The 18,641-nt window shown below is 49.6% G+C and overlaps 7 protein-coding genes across 7 annotated transcripts; 3 read left to right on the top strand and 4 right to left on the bottom strand.

The window, feature by feature from the left end:
- Positions 1–253: 253 nt before the first annotated feature.
- CDV56_109046 (uncharacterized protein) lies at positions 254–5,861 on the bottom strand (the record flags this gene model as incomplete). The annotated part of the gene is made up of 9 exons (XM_026762665.1): positions 254–631; positions 684–761; positions 817–991; positions 1,045–1,180; positions 2,342–2,725; positions 2,779–5,401; positions 5,451–5,627; positions 5,685–5,744; positions 5,811–5,861. The coding sequence occupies 9 exons, from the start codon at positions 5,859–5,861 to the stop codon at positions 254–256; spliced, it is 4,062 nt and encodes a 1,353-aa protein (XP_026616999.1).
- An 801-nt stretch (positions 5,862–6,662) lies between these two features.
- On the top strand, positions 6,663–7,277 carry CDV56_109024 (uncharacterized protein; the record flags this gene model as incomplete). Its single annotated transcript, XM_026762643.1, has 2 exons — positions 6,663–6,966; positions 7,159–7,277. The coding sequence occupies 2 exons, from the start codon at positions 6,663–6,665 to the stop codon at positions 7,275–7,277; spliced, it is 423 nt and encodes a 140-aa protein (XP_026616998.1).
- A 170-nt stretch (positions 7,278–7,447) lies between these two features.
- CCT3 (chaperonin-containing T-complex subunit CCT3) lies at positions 7,448–9,353 on the bottom strand (the record flags this gene model as incomplete). Its single annotated transcript, XM_026762615.1, has 6 exons — positions 7,448–7,540; positions 7,594–8,231; positions 8,293–8,883; positions 8,935–9,143; positions 9,202–9,268; positions 9,329–9,353. 6 exons carry the CDS (start codon positions 9,351–9,353, stop codon positions 7,448–7,450), a joined length of 1,623 nt encoding a protein of 540 aa, XP_026616997.1.
- Positions 9,354–9,911: 558 nt separating this feature from the next.
- CDV56_108980 (uncharacterized protein) lies at positions 9,912–10,700 on the bottom strand (the record flags this gene model as incomplete). Its single annotated transcript, XM_026762599.1, has 1 exon — positions 9,912–10,700. The coding sequence occupies one exon, from the start codon at positions 10,698–10,700 to the stop codon at positions 9,912–9,914; it is 789 nt and encodes a 262-aa protein (XP_026616996.1).
- Positions 10,701–11,408: 708 nt separating this feature from the next.
- Positions 11,409–12,798, bottom strand: CDV56_108950 (putative Zn-dependent hydrolase/oxidoreductase family protein; the record flags this gene model as incomplete). Its single annotated transcript, XM_026762569.1, has 4 exons — positions 11,409–11,787; positions 11,854–12,489; positions 12,554–12,598; positions 12,662–12,798. The coding sequence occupies 4 exons, from the start codon at positions 12,796–12,798 to the stop codon at positions 11,409–11,411; spliced, it is 1,197 nt and encodes a 398-aa protein (XP_026616995.1).
- Positions 12,799–13,756: 958 nt separating this feature from the next.
- On the top strand, positions 13,757–15,332 carry CDV56_108912 (bifunctional AAA family ATPase chaperone/translocase BCS1; the record flags this gene model as incomplete). Its single annotated transcript, XM_026762531.1, has 2 exons — positions 13,757–13,909; positions 13,986–15,332. The coding sequence occupies 2 exons, from the start codon at positions 13,757–13,759 to the stop codon at positions 15,330–15,332; spliced, it is 1,500 nt and encodes a 499-aa protein (XP_026616994.1).
- A 929-nt stretch (positions 15,333–16,261) lies between these two features.
- CDV56_108868 (uncharacterized protein) lies at positions 16,262–18,269 on the top strand (the record flags this gene model as incomplete). Its single annotated transcript, XM_026762487.1, has 2 exons — positions 16,262–16,977; positions 17,024–18,269. 2 exons carry the CDS (start codon positions 16,262–16,264, stop codon positions 18,267–18,269), a joined length of 1,962 nt encoding a protein of 653 aa, XP_026616993.1.
- Positions 18,270–18,641: the final 372 nt, after the last annotated feature.

Genomic DNA, 18,641 nt, shown 5'->3' with positions numbered 1-18,641 from the left:
CTAGGCTAAGCGTTGTAACACCAGCAACTTCAAGGTCTGGATATTTCGTAATGAATGAATTGGGAGCATAAAGTAATATGTCGATTAATATTAATACATGGATGACTAGGTAGCTAGACCTGCATCATCAAACTTTTCATAAAGTAATGCTTACGTAGGAAACACCAGATAGAACCACTACATGCTGCGATATCCCACAAGTCGTCGAGCAACAATGCTCAGTGTGAAGTGCTCGAAAAGCATGAGCTCCAGCCTAAGTCGACTTCTTTCTGCGACCACGCTTGGGTTTCTCCTCAGCTGGCTCGGCCTCCGCATCACCGTCCTTACCTACGGACTTGCGCTGACGCTTCGCAGCCAGTTTCTCAGACGCCTTGGGTGCCTTCTCCTCAGCGGCAGCTTTGGAAACCCGGCCTCTTCTGGTAACGGTTGGCTTGGGCTGGACCTCCTCCTCGTCGGATTCCTGTTGCTGGTCGTCCTCGGAGTCGCTCTCTTGTTTGGCGCGGCTGCCCTTCTTGGCTTTTTTAGTCTTGGGCGCGGTAGCCTTCTCCTCGGCTTTGTCTTTGTCAGTCTGGGCACGGCCCCGTTTCTTCGATTTGGGAGTCTTTTCCTCTTTTTCGGATGCGGTCTCCGCCTGTCAGAGCCTTAGTGATATGCGTAGAATGGGGTTTTCGCGGAGTCAATACCTCTTCCTCGTCAGCCTTCTTCTTCTTTGGGGCACGCTTGCGAAAGCCCGTCATGCCCGGCCGATTCATTTCAGGATCCTAAAGCGTGTGTTAGTATAAACTCGATATCCATAGAATTAATGCAAAGACCTACCCCCTTCCAATCCTCATCGTCAACATGTCCCTGCTCCAGAGCCTTACGGACCTTCTCCTGATACCCCGAAGGAAGTTCCTCAAAGCCGTCAATGGCGTCGAGATCCTTCGAGTCACCGCTCGCTTCCTCAACGGCTTCGTTGAGGTGGGTGATGATCTTAGGCGTGACGCATCCCCTGGCCGCGTGTCAGTCTGATATTCCGAGCCTAAGAGGTAGGGATTAACTTACCAGTGTCTCCAGAAGAAGCTCTGGAATCTTTCGGTGTCGACCCAGGTGCCGAGACGGAGCTCGCCTTTGCCGATTTTGACCTTTTCATCTTTGCATTCTTTGTTCTGGCAGCCCGCTCGGCCGGTTGAGGCGGCGTCTGGTTGATGTTAGTGTATTTGTTTGATGCCCGAAGATGAAGAAAACTCGGAACTGAGATTGATGATCGAGTGGTAAGATAGACACATGAGTGGCTAAGGTAGATATGAAAATACTGGATTGATACAAGACTGACGAGGAGAATCACGACAATTATCCACACTTGCAGCTCTCTTGTGGACGGTTGACATATGACCGCCTCGGGCAATTCAAACCATGACATGAATACAGGCGATTGTTAACAGCATTGAAACAGAGAAACCATTGTTGAGGACTTCCAATTGATGAAGAAATAATTCACGGAGCGATTTGTAGATAGAGAAAAAGCTTACCCAAGCGATAAGTTCCCATATTTTATGGGCAGCAGACGACGACGCGGTCCGCGCGATGAGTAAACGACAGAATTTAGAGGATTACTTCTTCAAATCGAACAGAAACCCACAATAAACAAACAGAGTTATCGCAATTTCTCCCGAAGATCGGAGACACTGCCAGCAGCACCGATGGAACGGGAGCGAGAAGAACCGTGGAGCAGGAGAGGATGGAGACGAGATGAGAAAATGGAGAGAAGACGCTTTTCTTTGGATGGAAGACGAACGGAACACGCCAAAGACCAACACCGCAGTGTATACTCCCACGACACAACAACCTACGACCCAAATTAATGGTGCTTAATGGTGCTCTCTATTTGATTGTAACATAGGATAGCAGTTTGATTTCCTGAGAGCTTGATGAATCTCGCGAGCATGCATTTTCGGCGGCATGTAGTCAACAAGTGCTTAGCTACAGTGTAGGATAGACGATCTACTCAATGTGACAGCTGGCCCCTTTGCTCTGTCGTTCTTTCGTTTCAATTGCGTTCTACTCGAACTACTCGTTGTAATTACACATTTTTCGAGGTATATGTACTCCGAATGGCAGGCGACGAAACGTGAAATTGTCCTCCTTGTCGACATACCTCCATCAGCTGAGGTCAAGCGATGCCTTGGTCGAAATCAAGAGCATAGCAGTCTGAGTTACTGACTATCCTGGTGCCTAGGGCTTGCTTGATTCTCGAGTGGAAGCAGTTTTTCCCTGGCCCATTACTCTCATCGACCGAGAAGTACGTTGGATGTCAACACGGTCTCAGAAATTCACTGGAGCCGTGTTTCTCGAGAGTCACTGGCAGTGATTGCCGATTCGATATTCTCAAGATCAGTGACGTGCTTCCGCAGCATTACCACGGCTCCAAGACTAAGACGAGAAACAAATGGAGCTGCTGCGTGCTCCTCGTCAAGCTTATCGGTAGCCGAGGTGTTATTGTGATGCTCAATCATTCTAACGGCCGAGTCAATAGCCCGGCGTAAGAAATGCGGGCGACTAGAGGCATCGTCTTCCCGCTCAAATCTCAAATAGTTCCAAGTCACGACGTCTTCTAAGCCAGCGACTGGATGTTGAAGCGCATGCTTAATAAAGTTCCGTGTCATCAAGAATGCCTTTTCCGTGTACTGTGAGGACTCGACACGACGGTCGTCGTCCACAGCGAGGACGTCATAGCCGGCCTCATCTGTGAGATATTTGAGTGATTTTGAACTTCTAGAAATTTGAGGACATACTTACTGTAGAATGGATTCTTGACCAGCACAAGGCCCATGATGGAGACCAGTATCTGCAAGGCCGTGGACTTAATGGGCGACCAGCTTTCCTCCGGGTTCTTTGTTGGCCAAGTACCTAATATGCTAAGACAGATTCGACCGTCTTCATACAAGTTGGGATTGACCCTACCCAGCCCGTTGGTCCATGAGTGGAAGAAGGAAGCCGGAGGCTTGTTGGGATAATCCTCAGGGAATTGGAAATCAATCACAAACGGAGCATACTCGTATGGCGTGCCCTGTGGACCAATGATCAGAACTCGTAGGAGATCTATCCTAGATTCCCAGCTCCGAACATAGATACCAGGAGGCAGCGACGTCTCGAGAATTTCATATTCCTTCCGGATACGACTAATCCGCAACCCCGGTTTTCCAGGTGAGAATTTTGATATGAAGTGGTGATCAGAGGGAGGATCACTCTCCAGAACGGAAAAGCCTGGAGGGCACGTAGATGGTGAAGGACATGGCTGTGCAATAGATGCACCAGAATTATCATTGGCTTTGGATGCATCGATTTTTCCTTCCTGGTCCTCAACAATTTCACCAGTGATAGTGATCTCAGCTACTTTCGGGGCCGCAGATTCCTCCACGCTAATCACATGGCGCGAGTCGTCATCAAAGCCATCATCATCATCGAAATCGTCATCCGCCCCGGAAGCATCTTCTGTCAACCATTCTTCATCGTTGCTGTCGTCATCAAGTCGCTCACCACCTTCATATTCATATGTTCGATTGAGCACGAAGGGATTTGATGTCCAAGGGGGCAAGCCGGGCAAGCCAAGCATGTCAAGCGGTGGAAGGGGCAAGGGAGGCACATCGTAATCCTCATCAATCACCATGAGTATTCTCTCCAAAGGGACGCAAATATCACGACAAGTGTTGCGACCGACTTGTCGAACGGTAATATTGCCCTCGATGTCCACTGAGACGATCCTGCCAAGGAAGTCACAAGGAGACCGTCCGTTGTACTCATCGTGATGTACAACATAACGAGAAGGTAGAGGGGAAGAATCGATCGTGATTCCATCTTTGAATGCTTCCGACTTGAAGAGTGCCAACTTCATGGATTCAAGATACATGGACATCTCGAAGAAGTTCATGGGAAAGAGAAAGCTGTACAAGGAAGGCCCAGTGACCGCGGGCGGATCGCGTGGTGTTGGTGGAAAAACTGACCGATGGACCTTTTCTGGAACCAGGAGCACTAGGTCATCCAATGCTTTTCCTAACGCGGGATACAAGCTTAGTTCATAGACGGAGACTTGAGTAACGGTATCACCCAGTTCACCCAATCTGGAACCTGGTTTCAGCATGTTCCCCTTATGGAGCAATTCGATGTCTGGATCTTTATACCAGCGAACGGATGCTACTCTTTCTCCGCTGTCAACAGCTTGTACTACGCCAACCTTTGGGGCGCGATGCGACTCATGGCGGCAACAAGACGATCGGATAGTCTCGAGACTTTCGCTCAAGACAACAATATTTCCAGGCCAGACCTCATCATCACCACCACCATTGAACTTGTGCAAAGAGGTAGCGGCCTCGGTTGTGACACTCAAATCCTGCCACTGAACAGTCACCTCAGTTCGGGTGGATACCACGCGAAAAAGGTTTATGTCATAACCAAAGGACTGGTCTGGTGGTATGGGCTTGTAGTTGTACTTAGTTGCATCAGCTGGGTTGAGAAAGCGAACCCTATCTCCGGGGTCCACCTCAACCCACGTGTCCGATCTGACTGTCCTTTCATTCAGCCCCTCGGTGGGTAGCTTGCCGAAGTCGCACTTCATGGCTGTCCCTTGTAGCATTGTTGCTCGGATAACTTCACTATTATTCCCACCATATGGCGGCCCTGCAGCATAGACATTGGGGCAGAGCCATTCGACGTGAATATCCATGGCAGGAGTGGCTAGGACATGACCTTCTGGTTGTGACTTGGAGCCCGTTTCTGGAGACCAGTCTCCTCGACTCAAGTTCTTCGAGGATGTTAGGGTGAATTGTCCAGGAAAGACAAACTCGGATTCCACGGTCCAAAGGTAGTCGCCGTCGGGCAGAGGATATGACCTCATGGCATCCTGGTTGCTTGGCCATGATACAACGTTGTCGGTACCAACAGTGATAGGTATTTCCAAAGCAAAGGGATCCAGAGGTGACACAGCTTTCTGGTTTTGGAGAAGCACGACTGCATCGCGCTCAACCTCACGCACAACCCCCAACTTTTGTTCATAGACTATGTAGTCACCCTCGGTGAACTCCTCGTAATTCTGAAGCTCTGACAGAGGGACATTATGGAGCAGAGGGGGTGTCGATTCCTCATCTATGGATCCTGGAGAATTGCCACGTTTGATGGCCTTTTCGGCAAACTGCAGTGGTCCCTCTTCCCCTGTCATGGGGTCTGCCTTTCGATATGCAATGGGCTCAAGCGTACAGGTCACGGCAGCACCAATAACTGTACCACTAAGAGTGTCATCCAGATCTCGTTTGACAATCTCGCCAGTGCCTAATGCTCGATCAATAAGTTCAAGATCATCCTCGTGCAGAAGAGAGTTCCCTTGCGAGGGTTCCGAAAAGTTGACATAGACATAGCCTTTGGGTGGCTTCAAGAGATTAGCCTTTGAAACAAGTTGATCTCAACAAATAACATACGGCGCCAGTCTCTAGAAACTCGAACAAGTCTTTTTCAGGCACTGAAGAGTACGAGACTATCAGGACATCATCCAGAGGCTGATGGCTATCAATCTGCGAAGGGGAAATCCCTTTGTCAGCCAACAACAACCGAAGATATAAAGTAAAATGGGTGTGATATACATCGTGGTGAGTTCTCTACTCGAGATCGCGTTAGTTTGCTGGACATTCTACAGTTCCACTTTGGTCACTCACACTGACGATCCCCAACAGAGAGGGCTTTGATTTGAGACGACATAGGTCGTTAAGATCGAGCTAGTAGGCCTTTGTGAGTTCAAGAAGTCCTTTAACATAGAATATGACACTGATAGTGCTGCTGACCCTCCTATTGCTCGGGCTGGGAGCTTCAGTAGACGCTGCCCTAGAAGACATTGTAATGAGAGTGAGAGTGAGAGATCATGAAGATAAGAAGGGAATCGATGTGCGGGGGAATCAGCGAATGTCAAGTCTAAGCTAAGAATAAGAGCGGCATAAGGTGCGAAAACGGGAAGACTCCAAAGAATCAGGAAAGGTAAAAACAGAAAGCAGTAAGAATAAATGGTGAAATTGTACAAGGTAAACAGAAGAGACAGCGTTCTTTGAGATGGGGGAAACAATCAAACAATAATGGATACCTGAGGCTATCACATGCGCTAGTTGGCCTCAGGTTTCCGCAAGTAAATGCATCTACTTTCTGATTACTAGGACCGTTTACTCAGAGAGGTTGTGTTCTGGCCGTTGACTGCTACATCATATTGTTTGGCCAGGAACTTTTCGTCCTTTTAGTCATCTCCAGCAAATCCATATTCTACAGCTACACACCGAGTATAGAGAGGGGCATCTGAAGATTGGCGCGATCTACAGAGGATCTGAAAGCTGATAAGCGGACACAAAAGAGACATTCATCTCACCGCTCGGAAATCATCTGAAAGTCGATTGGCGACGAATTTCATCTCCTGCTCAAACGATCGTCTGATCTTGATCGCCTTAACATACAAAGATAATCTTTGAGTCTGTCTGCGGACAATTGAGTTTGCTTCCAGAACTTTAACGTCATCTTCCGCGCAAAAGTTCCAGTACCTGCAACTTACGTCAGAACTTGACCGGACTAGTCTGCGCGACGATTTCTCCCTCCAGCCCATCACTACCAAAATCACTCCCTTGCTTGAATTTTATCGATTTTACAATTCAATCATGTCAGAGCCAGGCCCCGAGTCTATCCCTACAAGCGCAGACCCGCGCAGCAAGAGACCTGTCAAACGTCGCGCAGTCACCCCGCTCAGCGAACAGGCATCGCAAATCGAGCATCTCTTCCGCGACCCAAACAAAGAAATCAGAATTCCCGACCCGTCGAAACAACGAACCTCAGCATCGCTCGCTCCCCCGCCAGAGATTGTTGCGAATGTCCAAGGTTCTTCGGCTGGTGCAGGCTCCGGCGAATTCCACGTCTACAAGGCGAGTCGCAGGAGGGAATACGAGCGTCTGCGCTTGATGCAGAGTGAGGTCGAAAAAGAGAAGGAGGATAAGGATTGGGAACAAAAGAGAGAAGAAGCGAGGCGGAAGGATGAGGAGAAGACTGAGAAGAACCGGAGGAGAAGAGAGAAGAGGAATGCGGCGAAGAAGAAGAGCAACAACAATAACAAAGACCAGGATGCTGCGGTCTCGAATAAAGGGCCTAATAAGATGGCAGTTGAACAGGCACTAAGGCGGACAGAGAATGGCCAAAAGGACGAGGAGGATCAGGCGATGCCCGTGGATGGGGCTGATCAGTCTACTGAAACACCAGGAGTGATCATTCACGAGGATTGAGCCTACAAGGCTGCTAGCTGGACAGGACCGACAATCGCCGAGAAACAATCCATACCAGGCGTGCGCTATGAAGATACCCATGTAATTTTAGTCTAGAAGGATATTCGTACAGTTTCACAGTTAAATCATGTAGCATTATGTACGCATTTTCATTCGAAGAATTGGGTCTCCTAATCATCTCCACCGGCCATGTGAGCACCACCTGCCTGCTGTGCAGACTTACCACTGCAGATGTCATCAACGCGGAGCAGAAGGCAGGCGGACTATGGAACGTTAGTCGGATACACTTTCGAATGGGAGATTTTCTAGGGCGTACCTCAACAGCCGTCTTGATGCTCTGGAGTTTGACCGCTTCGGGTTCCCAGACGCCATACTCCTTCATATCGACGAGGTTACCCGACTCACCGTCCAGACCCCAGGTGTGCTGACCCTCGACATGCTTAGCCCTCAAGCGTGTGAGGACACGGATGGGACTGGCACCAGCGTTCTGTGCTAATGTCCGGGGAATAACTTCCATAGCATCCGCCACAGCCTTGTAGGGCCACTGCTGAACACCTTCGATGGACTTTGCGAGCTGACTCAATCTGACTGACACCGCCATCTCGATCGCACCACCACCAGGGCACAAGCGTGGGTGGAAGATGACGTTTCTGGCAACGGACATGGCATCCTGCAGATTTCGTTCGATCTCGTTCAAGATGTCCTTGGAGGGACCACGCAGCAAAATTGTGCAGGCCTTTGGGTTCTGGCATTTTCTAAGAAATGTGAAGTATTCGTCACCAATCTTTTCGATCTCGAAAAGCCCGCATCTCGTTCCCACGTCGGACTCCTGCAGGTCATCAACACGGTTGACGATTGTGGCACCGGTGGCTCTCGCAATACGGTTGTTATCGGTCTTTCTTACACGGCGAATCGCTGTTACATTCGCCTTCACCAGGAAGTGCTGGGCAAGATCTGAGCAGAATTGTCAGTCGGTCGGTCATCGGCCGTAGTAGAGCAGTTGCAAAAGCCTTACCTGAAACACCCTTCTCGGTGAAAACAATATCGGGCTTCAGGGCCAGGATAGCATCACACATGTGCTTCACTTGTTCCTCCTCAATCTGAAGAATACGGTTCCAGTCATCCTCCTTGCTAATCTCAATGTTCGTCTGAGACTCTCCCTTCTTGTATTCCAGTGGGCAATCGAGCAGGATGATTCGAGGATTCTCTATCCTTCTCCGCATCTTAGGGTGAGTAATGTCCTTGTTGATCATCACACCGTCAATAACCTCGCTGTCTTCAATCTGTCCACCAGGAATCTTCTCAATACGAGCATAACGCTTGATGTCGACTTCCCTCTTTCCGCCACCAGCATCGAACGAAACAGTTCGAACCGCCTTCAACGCAAGGTTGCACATCAGTTCCGACCACCGCGAGACGAACTTGGTCCCGATGGACGACTGGATCAACGTGTACATCGCCTTATCATCGTCAATATCCACGGGTAGTGAGACTTCCTCCACGATGGCAAGTGCGTCCGCCAGAGCACGCTTAAAAGCCTGAATGATAACGACAGGGTGGATGTTGCGTTCGAGTTGAGGAAGGGCCTGGGCAAGCATTTCACCAGCTGAAGAATGTCAGTTACAGTTCCAAGTGAATGACCGACAGTAAAGAATACCTAAGATGATGACGGTCGTCGTTCCGTCTCCGACTTCCTCGTCCTGGGTGCGACTGAGCTCGATCATGCTCTTGGCTGCGGGGTGCGAGACCTCGATCTCTCTCAGAATAGCATGTCCATCGTTCGTCAGAACGATACCCCCCATGGGGTCCAGGAGCATCTTCAACATGGCCTTGGGTCCAAGACATGACCGGATGATGTCCGCAACGCTATACATGGTCCCTATTAGCATCGGAGTAGGTATACCGCGTCGAATGCCACACGTACGTCTTCGCAGCGGTAATATTCGAGAGCTGTGCCTTGCGGCCGACCTGCCTGTCACCAGCATTGGTGTCTAAGATGCACGCTTAGTGGTCTGAAATGAACGCGAGGTAGACGTGATTGAATAACATACTCATCACCACCACTGGGGCCTGCATATTAGCGGTGTTTTCGGGTTACTTCGGACGAGAGGGTTCGAGTAATGAAGGTCAATAGAGCGACAAATATCACTGTCCCAAAAACGATTTTAGAAGCGGCCGAACGATGGGCCTGGGTGAGCTCGAAGACGTGGAGTTGTGCCCGCACCACCATCAAATTTCCAGCGCACGGCGAAGTGGGATTGAAGCTCACCGCCCCCTAATCTACTTTGGGCTTAGTTCGTTAGCAGTTTCCCCTGAGCTATCAAACAAATCATCAATCGATCTTCGTATAGACTTAACAGGAGACTGAATCATTTTCAAGTTGACAATTTCTAAAGCAACGCCAATTAAAATACATGATGCTTCACACTTGTAAGATCCCCAAAAGGCACAATCAATATGCCTATATCATGATTATCAATGCCCCGCCAAATAACACCCAAAGCACCGAGTTTCATAGCCAAGTCCTCTAATGACACCAACTGGGATCATTATTGCCATGTTTCCAATAGTGAGCAGGGTTCAAGAAGGTAGCTTAGCATAATCGTGGATATCCAAATGAGTGCGGCAGCCTGATCAGGCAACGGAATATCTCTTGAAGAATCTGCTCATCCTCCCAATCTTCTTCTGAAGTCGACTTCGCATTCCCAAGATGATTAATGATCGTCTCCTGCGAAACTTGGGAACACTCGACTTTTCTTCCAAGGTCTGATCTCCGTACCAAGTTGTATATCTGGTGTGAGTCTGATCCTTATCATCCCGTCCCTCCGCGAAGTACTCCTGGATCGGAGATGACTCGTGCTCCATTTCGACACCTGCATCTGCAATCGTCTCCTCATGATGATACGTGAGGTCAGTTTCCAGGGTTCTGGAAGCGAATTGTGCCTGGTCGACTGTGTCGCCGGGTGTATGTTGCGCTTCTGCCGTAGCTTGTCTTTGATTTTCACACCGGCCCATCGGTTGAGGAAGTACATCTGGTGTCTCTCCAATTTGGTGACGTCCTGCTCTCTGCATTGACTGTCTCTCCACGAGTTGCGACACCACGCTCTCAAGCCATGCGTCTGCATGGTTGTTGCGATGATAAGCAACTGGACTGCGGAATTTGAAGTGAGGGTTCTCGTGCTGCAGACGTTCCAGGCGCTCCATGTGAAGCTCCCGCATTACCTGCTGGAGGTGATGTGGTAGGCAAGCCATGGCATGTTCATCAAGGTCGTAAACGACTTCTTCCTCGTCTTCGGTGTCGTAGCCAGCGTCCTGCGTTGTCTGTCCGTGGCTTTTCCACTGCATCGCGTTGTAGCTGTAGGTGTAGTTGTAGTTGAACTCAGTTTGGAGCCCGGGAGGAGCCAGAGGGATGTAGATTGGCATGATGAAAGGAGTATAGATATGTCTAAGACTGTGGAAGAGATGTGAGAAGATGCAGAGTATGCTTCAAGTGTGTCAAGTTGTTAAGTGATTTCAGATGAAGCTGTGTGCTGGGGGGTTTTATAGTCCCTAGGAATGTCCTCAGGCATCAGGCACAGTGAAGTACTTATTCTGTATGAGCATCAATATACCTTTCTATTCACTATTATGCTATTGTTCCACGGAACTTACCATTAAACAGAGGGGGGGATCAATCATAGTACATCAAATAGAAATAGGTCAAGTTATAGATTCACTCATTTCAATAAGTCATATTGTAGACCTTAACAAAGATATTTTCTGCGCAGAAAATGACTGAATGCCTATTTTATAAGCTCAGCATTGATATAACTTTTCTTGACTTGCATTTGTGAATGCATAGTTCAAGTAGGATTTAGTAGTAATAGCATATAGGTCAGATTCTACGACACCGCTACTCCCTTCACCAAGATTAATGACCATCTTGACAGAATTCAGTATTTCTAAGGAAGTTTCTAAGAATCAGGTATCTTCAACTGCCCAAGAATCTCGCATGACTAATTACATTAAATTATAGGACAATGTCTGATAATGTTCAGTTCATATCCACAAACCTCCAAATTACATCATAGATCAGTCTAGCAATATGTATAAAGACCATATGTCCAAAGCTGGTCTCTTTTGAGCCTGAGATCAATACTCTCTGCTTTCACCAATGTCACAAACATCGAAGACTCCCTCCTCGGGGATTGAATGCTTCTTCAACGCCTCCTTTAACCTCTTCGGAGGTTCCAGGACGTCCTCCTCGGTAAGCACCCATGTGCCCCAATGAATGGCCGCTGCTCGTTTACACTTCGTATCTCTGAATATTTCCACGGCATCATGAGGATCTGCATGCATCGGACTCATGAAGAAACGTGGCGCGTACGCTCCGATGGGGATCAAACCTAGGTCAAAAGGTCCTCTGAATTCGCCGACCTGCTTGAATGCGGGACACGAAGGGTAATTATACTCGGGGGCATGATCATCCACATCATCCGGAAGTTCAGGTACAGCACGGTATCCAGTATCTCTGAGCACGATATCCAAAGTCAGCCTTGAAAAAGATGCAGAGGTGTATCAGGGACCCTTGACATACCCAGCGAAGTAAACCTTGCGGCCTCCAGATTCGACGTACCATGACGACCACAATGTTTTCTGTCGGTCAAGGAGTCCTCTGGCACTAGCATGCTGGCATGGCAGGCAGCCGATACGCGCTTTGATATCCGCTGGTTTCGACGTGAGATCGCCCGTGGCTTCTTCAACCCTGGTGTCTGGCTTCGAGGGCGAAAGGACGACATCCCGCTCTTCCCACCAGTCCATCTCAGTCATATTCTCAATTCCCGATCTCGAAAACCATTCTTTGTTACCCAGAGGCGCAAAGAAATGGCAATTCGGATGACGTTTGGCAATCTCTTTCACTGTCGGGTACGACAGATGGTCGTAATGGTTATGGGAGATGACAACTGCATCGATGAAAGGGATGTCTTTGATCTGGCAAGGCATCTCCGTGTATCGTTTCGGTCCGAGCCAGGAGAAAGGCGAGCAACGGTCCTCAAAGACAGGGTCAAACAACACCCGCAGACCATCGGGAAACTCGACATAGTAGCAGGCATGGCCAAGCCATGTCGCCCTTAGATTCGACGTCTCTCGGCTGGGCAAAAATTCTGGTTTACGAACAGGAACAGTTGGAGGTGTAGTGTCAGGACGGTTGGCTTTCCCATTTATCTGGCGACTATAGGCGCGAGAAGAAAATGGTCAGATTTGGTCGAGAATGGAACTGTTTGGAGACCACTCACGAAAGGATATTAAAGATGTTCGTTGCTTTGATCGGTTTCCATGAACTGTGCAGGTTGTTTAGCACTGGAAGCGCCACTGACAGTGTGGTCTTTGACAAGTATTCTTACTCCCATGGGTTGGTGAATTCGCCTTGAAGATGATGGCTTTTCTTCTGCGCATCATCTGGCAAAGGTGAAGCAGGAGGCGTAGTGATAGTGATAGCATAGAGAATTGCCGCGGTGCTTGAACTCATATTTCGCTTCATCGTTGAGAAATTGTGGCCTTGATGCTGGCGAAAGCCAAATAAGCGTCGCAAGAATGATCGCATTTGCTAGCAAGCCTTCTCATGCGCAATCCTGGGCGCTCGCTTTCTCTAACCGACCCCTACTACGTTGCCGTAGTAGGGGTTGGTTATATCTATCCAACCGAGCCTGGGAACAGCTCATCAGGCGGATGGGCACAGGGGCAAGGCACGAATCAGAAACGAATCCAACTTTGAGATTGTTACACGGAGTACGAGCTGCGCCATCGGCTTTAGGCTGCTACGAATGACGACTTGACTGCAATAATCAATTGGAAACAAAGAGATGGATGTGAGCACTAAGCCCGTTATCTCCGAGCCGACGCGCCCCGTCACGAGGCTCGCGCAGCTCATCATTCTCAAAGGACTTAGGTGCGTTGATATAAGTCAAAGCTGGAGGCAGAGCATCTTTTCCCTTAAGGGGGGAAGGGGGGTGCGTAGGCATGTCTGGGCAGTCAAACTGCGTTTTTAGCAGACTTGCAGTTGAATCACTCCTATTTTCTTCATTAGAACCTTAGCTATTGATCTTGCCATATAAATTTATTGCTTACCACTCATACTGGATGTGGATTGGTTGAAATTTGGATGAGACTACTTTCTGTTGTGGTAGTCATTAGGTGGCGTTTACCAAAGGGGCTCGACTCGATTTGCCAAAAATCCAGTTCGAATTTTACCTGCTTGCAAAATCTTTTTTAATTGCGTAATGCTCTCCAGATCCCTATCACAACAAAGCAAAGAGCCAAACAAAGTATCCATAGATAGGTCTCACTGGTAACTTCTCCAAACCAAACAAGACAAACCCGGGGATACGGGCTTATCTCGGCCCGTCGTAGCTCCGATATCAGACGCTATGGATGTCTTTGAGAGGCGCAGCCACAAAGTATCCGGTAGGCGATTAACACGCTCATCTCCATAGACTGGGATGGAGACAAATGGAGCTCCGGATACTGCTGGGCTGCCCTCGCCTGGTGACCTAGTTCTGCAACAGAGAAAGGATGCCATCCAGGCGGCGGTTCAGCCAACCGGCGATGGCGGCCTTTTTTCTCAGCTCTCCAGTAACCCTTTCTTCACAGCGGTAAGATCGACAGCCCTGGAACTGTGAGTGCGATAAAGAGACTTCGGGAAACTGACGAAGTGAACATTGAGTGCAGGGATTCGGTCTTGCTGGTCTTGGAGCAGGATTGAGCTTAGCTCAGAAAGGCTTTCGACATGGTGCCGCCCTCCTTCGGCGTCGTATGCTCGTGGATGTCGAAATCAGTATCAAGGATGATTCTTATCCATGGTTTCTCCACTGGATGACCCTCTATCAACAATCGCAACTCAACGCCGCTCGCTCCGCAGCCAGCAGGTCTGGCTTCATGGAAACTATTCTTCAGAAACTGACGCCGGGAATGCGCCATCTCTCGATACAGACGCAAAAGGTCGAACATGCGAATGGCGCTATACATACACACTTTGCACTGGTCCCTGGACCAGGAAGGCATGTTTTACGTTACAAGAACGCGTTCATCTTCGTCAACCGGATGCGGGAGTCCAAGTCGCAGGATTTACAGACGGGGCGGCCATGGGAGACGATTACACTGACGACACTCTATTCACATCGGCACATTTTCGAAGATCTGTTCAAAGAGGCTCATGCATATGCGGCCAAGTCACACGAAGGCAAGACGTCTATCTACAACAGTTGGGGCACGGAATGGAGACTATTCGGACAACCGCGGAGAAAGCGTCCACTGGACTCGGTGATTCTTGACGAAGGTGTCAAGGAGCGGATTGTGGAGGACGTGAAGGACTTTGTTTCTAGTGCAAAGTGGTACCATGACCGTGGAATTCCCTACAGACGCGGCTATTTGCTCTATGGGCCACCTGGTACGGGAAAAAGCTCGTTCATCCAGGCATTAGCGGGAGAGTTGGACTATGACATTGCTATCTTGAACCTGAGCGAGCGGGGACTGACCGATGATCGATTGAATCACCTGCTCACTATTGTGCCGAACCGGACCCTTGTCCTATTGGAGGATGTGGATGCTGCTTTCTCGAATCGGCGTCAAACTGACTCGGACGGGTATCGCGGCGCCAATGTGACGTTCTCGGGCCTGCTAAATGCCTTGGATGGTGTTGCGAGTGCTGAGGAGCGTATCATCTTCCTCACAACAAATCATGTCGAGCGACTCGACGAAGCCTTGGTTCGACCCGGTCGGGTTGACATGACCGTCCGTCTAGGTGAAGTCACTCGCTACCAGGTCCACTGTTTATGGGATAGGTTCTATGGTGAACTCGACACAAATGGATCATATAGGCAGGCATTCCTCGACCGGCTACAGGAGTTAGGCCTCATAGAAGACGAAAAGGGTTTCAAAGCCGATCGGTCGAGAAGTACAAGTGCTGCTGCTCTGCAGGGCTTGTTTCTGTATAACAAGGGAAATATGGAGGGGGCAATTGCAATGGCCGAGGCACTCACACATACAGTGCATGATGCGGCCGAGGGTGACCGTTAGTATGTACATTATCATGACTTGTAAATATATTCGATTGATCTGTGAGCATGCATGTATCTAGACGGCGTCAATTCAAACCTTGCTTCTTTCTGCATAAGCAATCGGAAATGTGAATTCGATGTCGCTGGGGGGTGCGGGTGCAACAGCTAAGCACCCCAGATTGTCACTAACGCTGAAGCTTCTAGTTCTGCCACCCTCCCTGGGCTTGCACAGCCATCGTGATGACTAGGTAGTAACCGGGTGTATTCAAACTTTCCTATTACCTGAATGGTTCTTCAGCGATCATTTCCAAGGCAACTAACCAATCATGACAATCAGCACACAGTTGACCAGGATAGCCTCTCTGAGTAGTCGAACTGCTTTCAATGCTCCATCTTCTTCACGACCACGCGAGTACCAGACCAATGTGATGCCAGGTCCTTCGCATCTCACCGACATCGCCAAGCAGATTATCCTTTGTCGAAGCGCCGCGACAACAGTCACTCCAGGCACCCAGCCAATCACCCAGCCGGCGAGCTGGCATCCTAACCGCCGACCACAACAACCAAGATATTCTGCAGGATAATGCTGTTTCTTCACACTAGCCAGAGCCTCTCACATTTCAGACCCTTGACGCTCTCAGCATGATGGATTTTATGGCGTTCGTCCGTCCTGGAAAGTCTGGAGAGCGAGGGGTATATGTCATTGTTGATCCGCTCTTGTTTTCCCTGCAGGTCAATTCATTGCCGTTTTCCATGCTGATTTCAGGTCTTTTATTGAGCTAGAGGATCGTCTGATATCTTTCTGCGCTGAAATTGATGCTTTTGCCTGAGTACAGCGTGGAACGCGCCTTCAAAAATTGATTCACATCTACCGTTTCTGTTTCTATACCTGCGGTTTATCCCTCTGACTTGACTGGGCCTCAATTTCGATATCGCTCGGATTGAGAGATGAGCCAGTTCCAATTGTTTCCTCCACCTTCCCCTGTAGGTGGAGGCTCGAAGAATCCTTTTCGCAAAGGAATCAAGAAACCGGCTGCAAAGCCGCAGCCATCGAGTCCAATACCTTTGGAGGACCTCAAAGGCTCGCAGACAGAGGCAGTGCTTTTGCAGATTATAGAGGACACAAACAAGGTCCAGCCGCCTCCAAAGGCACATATCTCCCGACAAACACCAGTGTCGATACCGGAGACAATACGTGAACCCGAGTCTGATTCGCTGTATGATGCTAGTCCACAGATCGGGGCCGCAGAAAGAGAACGCTCGCCAACACCTAAGACCAAACCCTCATTACCACGAGGCCAGGCAGGCTCTCGTCAAAAGTCCCCGCAACCCTCTGAGCCTCCCGTGATTCCCATGAAATCGATATTCCCTCGTTACGATCCGAATTTCCCGCTTAGCCAACAGCAGTACTACCCTCAACCCTCGAGCAGTACGCATCGGACTCGCCACAATCCTCGAGGGCTGATTCTAACGCCAGAGCCGGAAATTGACCGTGCTCTAGGGCCCAAGACTGTCCCTGCAAGCGTATTGAACTTTCCGACGGATATGCTAGAGCCGCTTGAGGTACACTACTCCTCTGCAACGGAGCTGAAGGGTCTTTGGGAGGTTGCCAATGGACAAAGGCCGCAGAATCTTATGGGAACATTCAATCTGCGTATGCATAGGTGAGCAGTCTGCTAGATAGTATTCGGCTGAGCTAATGGGGCATAGGACTGATCATGCAACATTCACATTCGGAGATCCGCTGTCGCCATTTTACACGATGCAAACCTTCTCGACGGACGAGCTGTCTATTGCCAGAGCACACCCGATGAAACCAAACAGCAGTGTCTCCGTGATGATGCTGAAACTGGAGGATAGGAAGCGTCGGCTACCGCCAAACGACGAGCTGGTCACACTGTTGTTCTCCCGACTGGCTGCAATGCTGGCTATCGGCGAAGCAGAGGAACTAGCAAAGCAACACCAACTTTCTTCAACCGAGGCGAGCGAAGTGGAAGGCAACGCGTTGAAGCGAGCAGCCGCACAAGAGTCCTGCAGACTTCTCTGGAATAACGGGAAGCACCTCTACGAGCTTCAGCACCCATCACACTGCAAACAGCAACCGCCCGCCCTCGTCGGCGCAGCTGGCTTCGGTGCAGCGGGCATTCCCCTTTCTCCAGTGCGGTCGAAGTACGCGGGGATCCTCCACATCACAGTCTCGACTCCATCAAGCGACACCAAGTCCCGTCAGCCCCCAACGATCATCGTGACGACGCCTCTATCCTCCAACGCGATGGAGGCCGCCAACCAGGCCGCCACACCACGCACCTCTACCCTCCCGTTGACCGACTCGGACGAGCCGCTGGCGTCACTTGACCTAGGCACAATGACGCTATCGATCTGTGCGACAGCCATCATCAATACGATCCCGTCACTGTACGCTATCGACTCCCTGGTAGCGGCCATGCTGGCCGTGGCTGCTTCAGACGAGACGACCAATCCTGTTCTGGCGGATATGGCCTTGTATGACCCTAAGCAAGAATCGCATCACTTTTCTTCCCTCTCCAATCCCGCCGGCGGGGGCATGTTCACAGGAAAACTAGTAGCAACGCTCGCAGAACGCGAAGACGCCGAGGAGAGCAACCGGCTAATGTCCAAGATCAAATTGTCCAAGTCCGACACTCCCACCGACGGCAACGGCAAACGATCTTTTTGGTCATGGGGACGCTCAAAGACTGCAAAACCAAAAAGCAAAAACAAACAGATCATGATCGAGCAGCTCGATCTGGAAAAGTACGGACGGTACGGGTCTAGTTCTTCCAGGGAAGGCCAGAAGCTGCCCGGTCCGACGAGGGGTATCCTCCGGCTTTTGTTCTTTGGGTTGAATATGATTGTACAGACGCTTACAGTGTTGGTGGAGATTGTGGCTTGGTTGTTGGTGAGCGTTACTCGGTGCGTGACGAGTGAGAAGTTTTAGGTCTATGACATGATTGATGCTATATGCTGTTGATACCCTAGTACTCTTGTCGTTTTTGTCCGTACATATCGGATTGATTTTGCGCATGTTTTCAAGGTTCTACAGGAATATGATTCTACCTTGTTGGTGTCAATGGATCGCCAGCCTGACTTCATTCTCAACAAGTATAATTGCGATATGCATAGCAGATGGTGGTCTACATACCATCCTCTGCACCTGCCACAGCAAGCTATTAGGACCATACCATTGCCACAAGTGTACATGTACATCCTAGCCGTAGGAGTAGTGGGCTAGTAGCAGATGAAGAGAGCAGACATTCCACTCCACCCAAGAATGCAAATCATGCAACAGACCACCCATCCATTCCATACC

Source organism: Aspergillus thermomutatus (genome assembly GCF_002237265.1).
Source record: "Aspergillus thermomutatus strain HMR AF 39 chromosome Unknown NODE_31, whole genome shotgun sequence".
NCBI classification, from domain to species: domain Eukaryota; kingdom Fungi; phylum Ascomycota; class Eurotiomycetes; order Eurotiales; family Aspergillaceae; genus Aspergillus; species Aspergillus thermomutatus.
The sequence above is the reverse complement of the archived record's forward strand: the minus strand, read 5'-3'. Positions and strand labels throughout refer to the sequence as shown.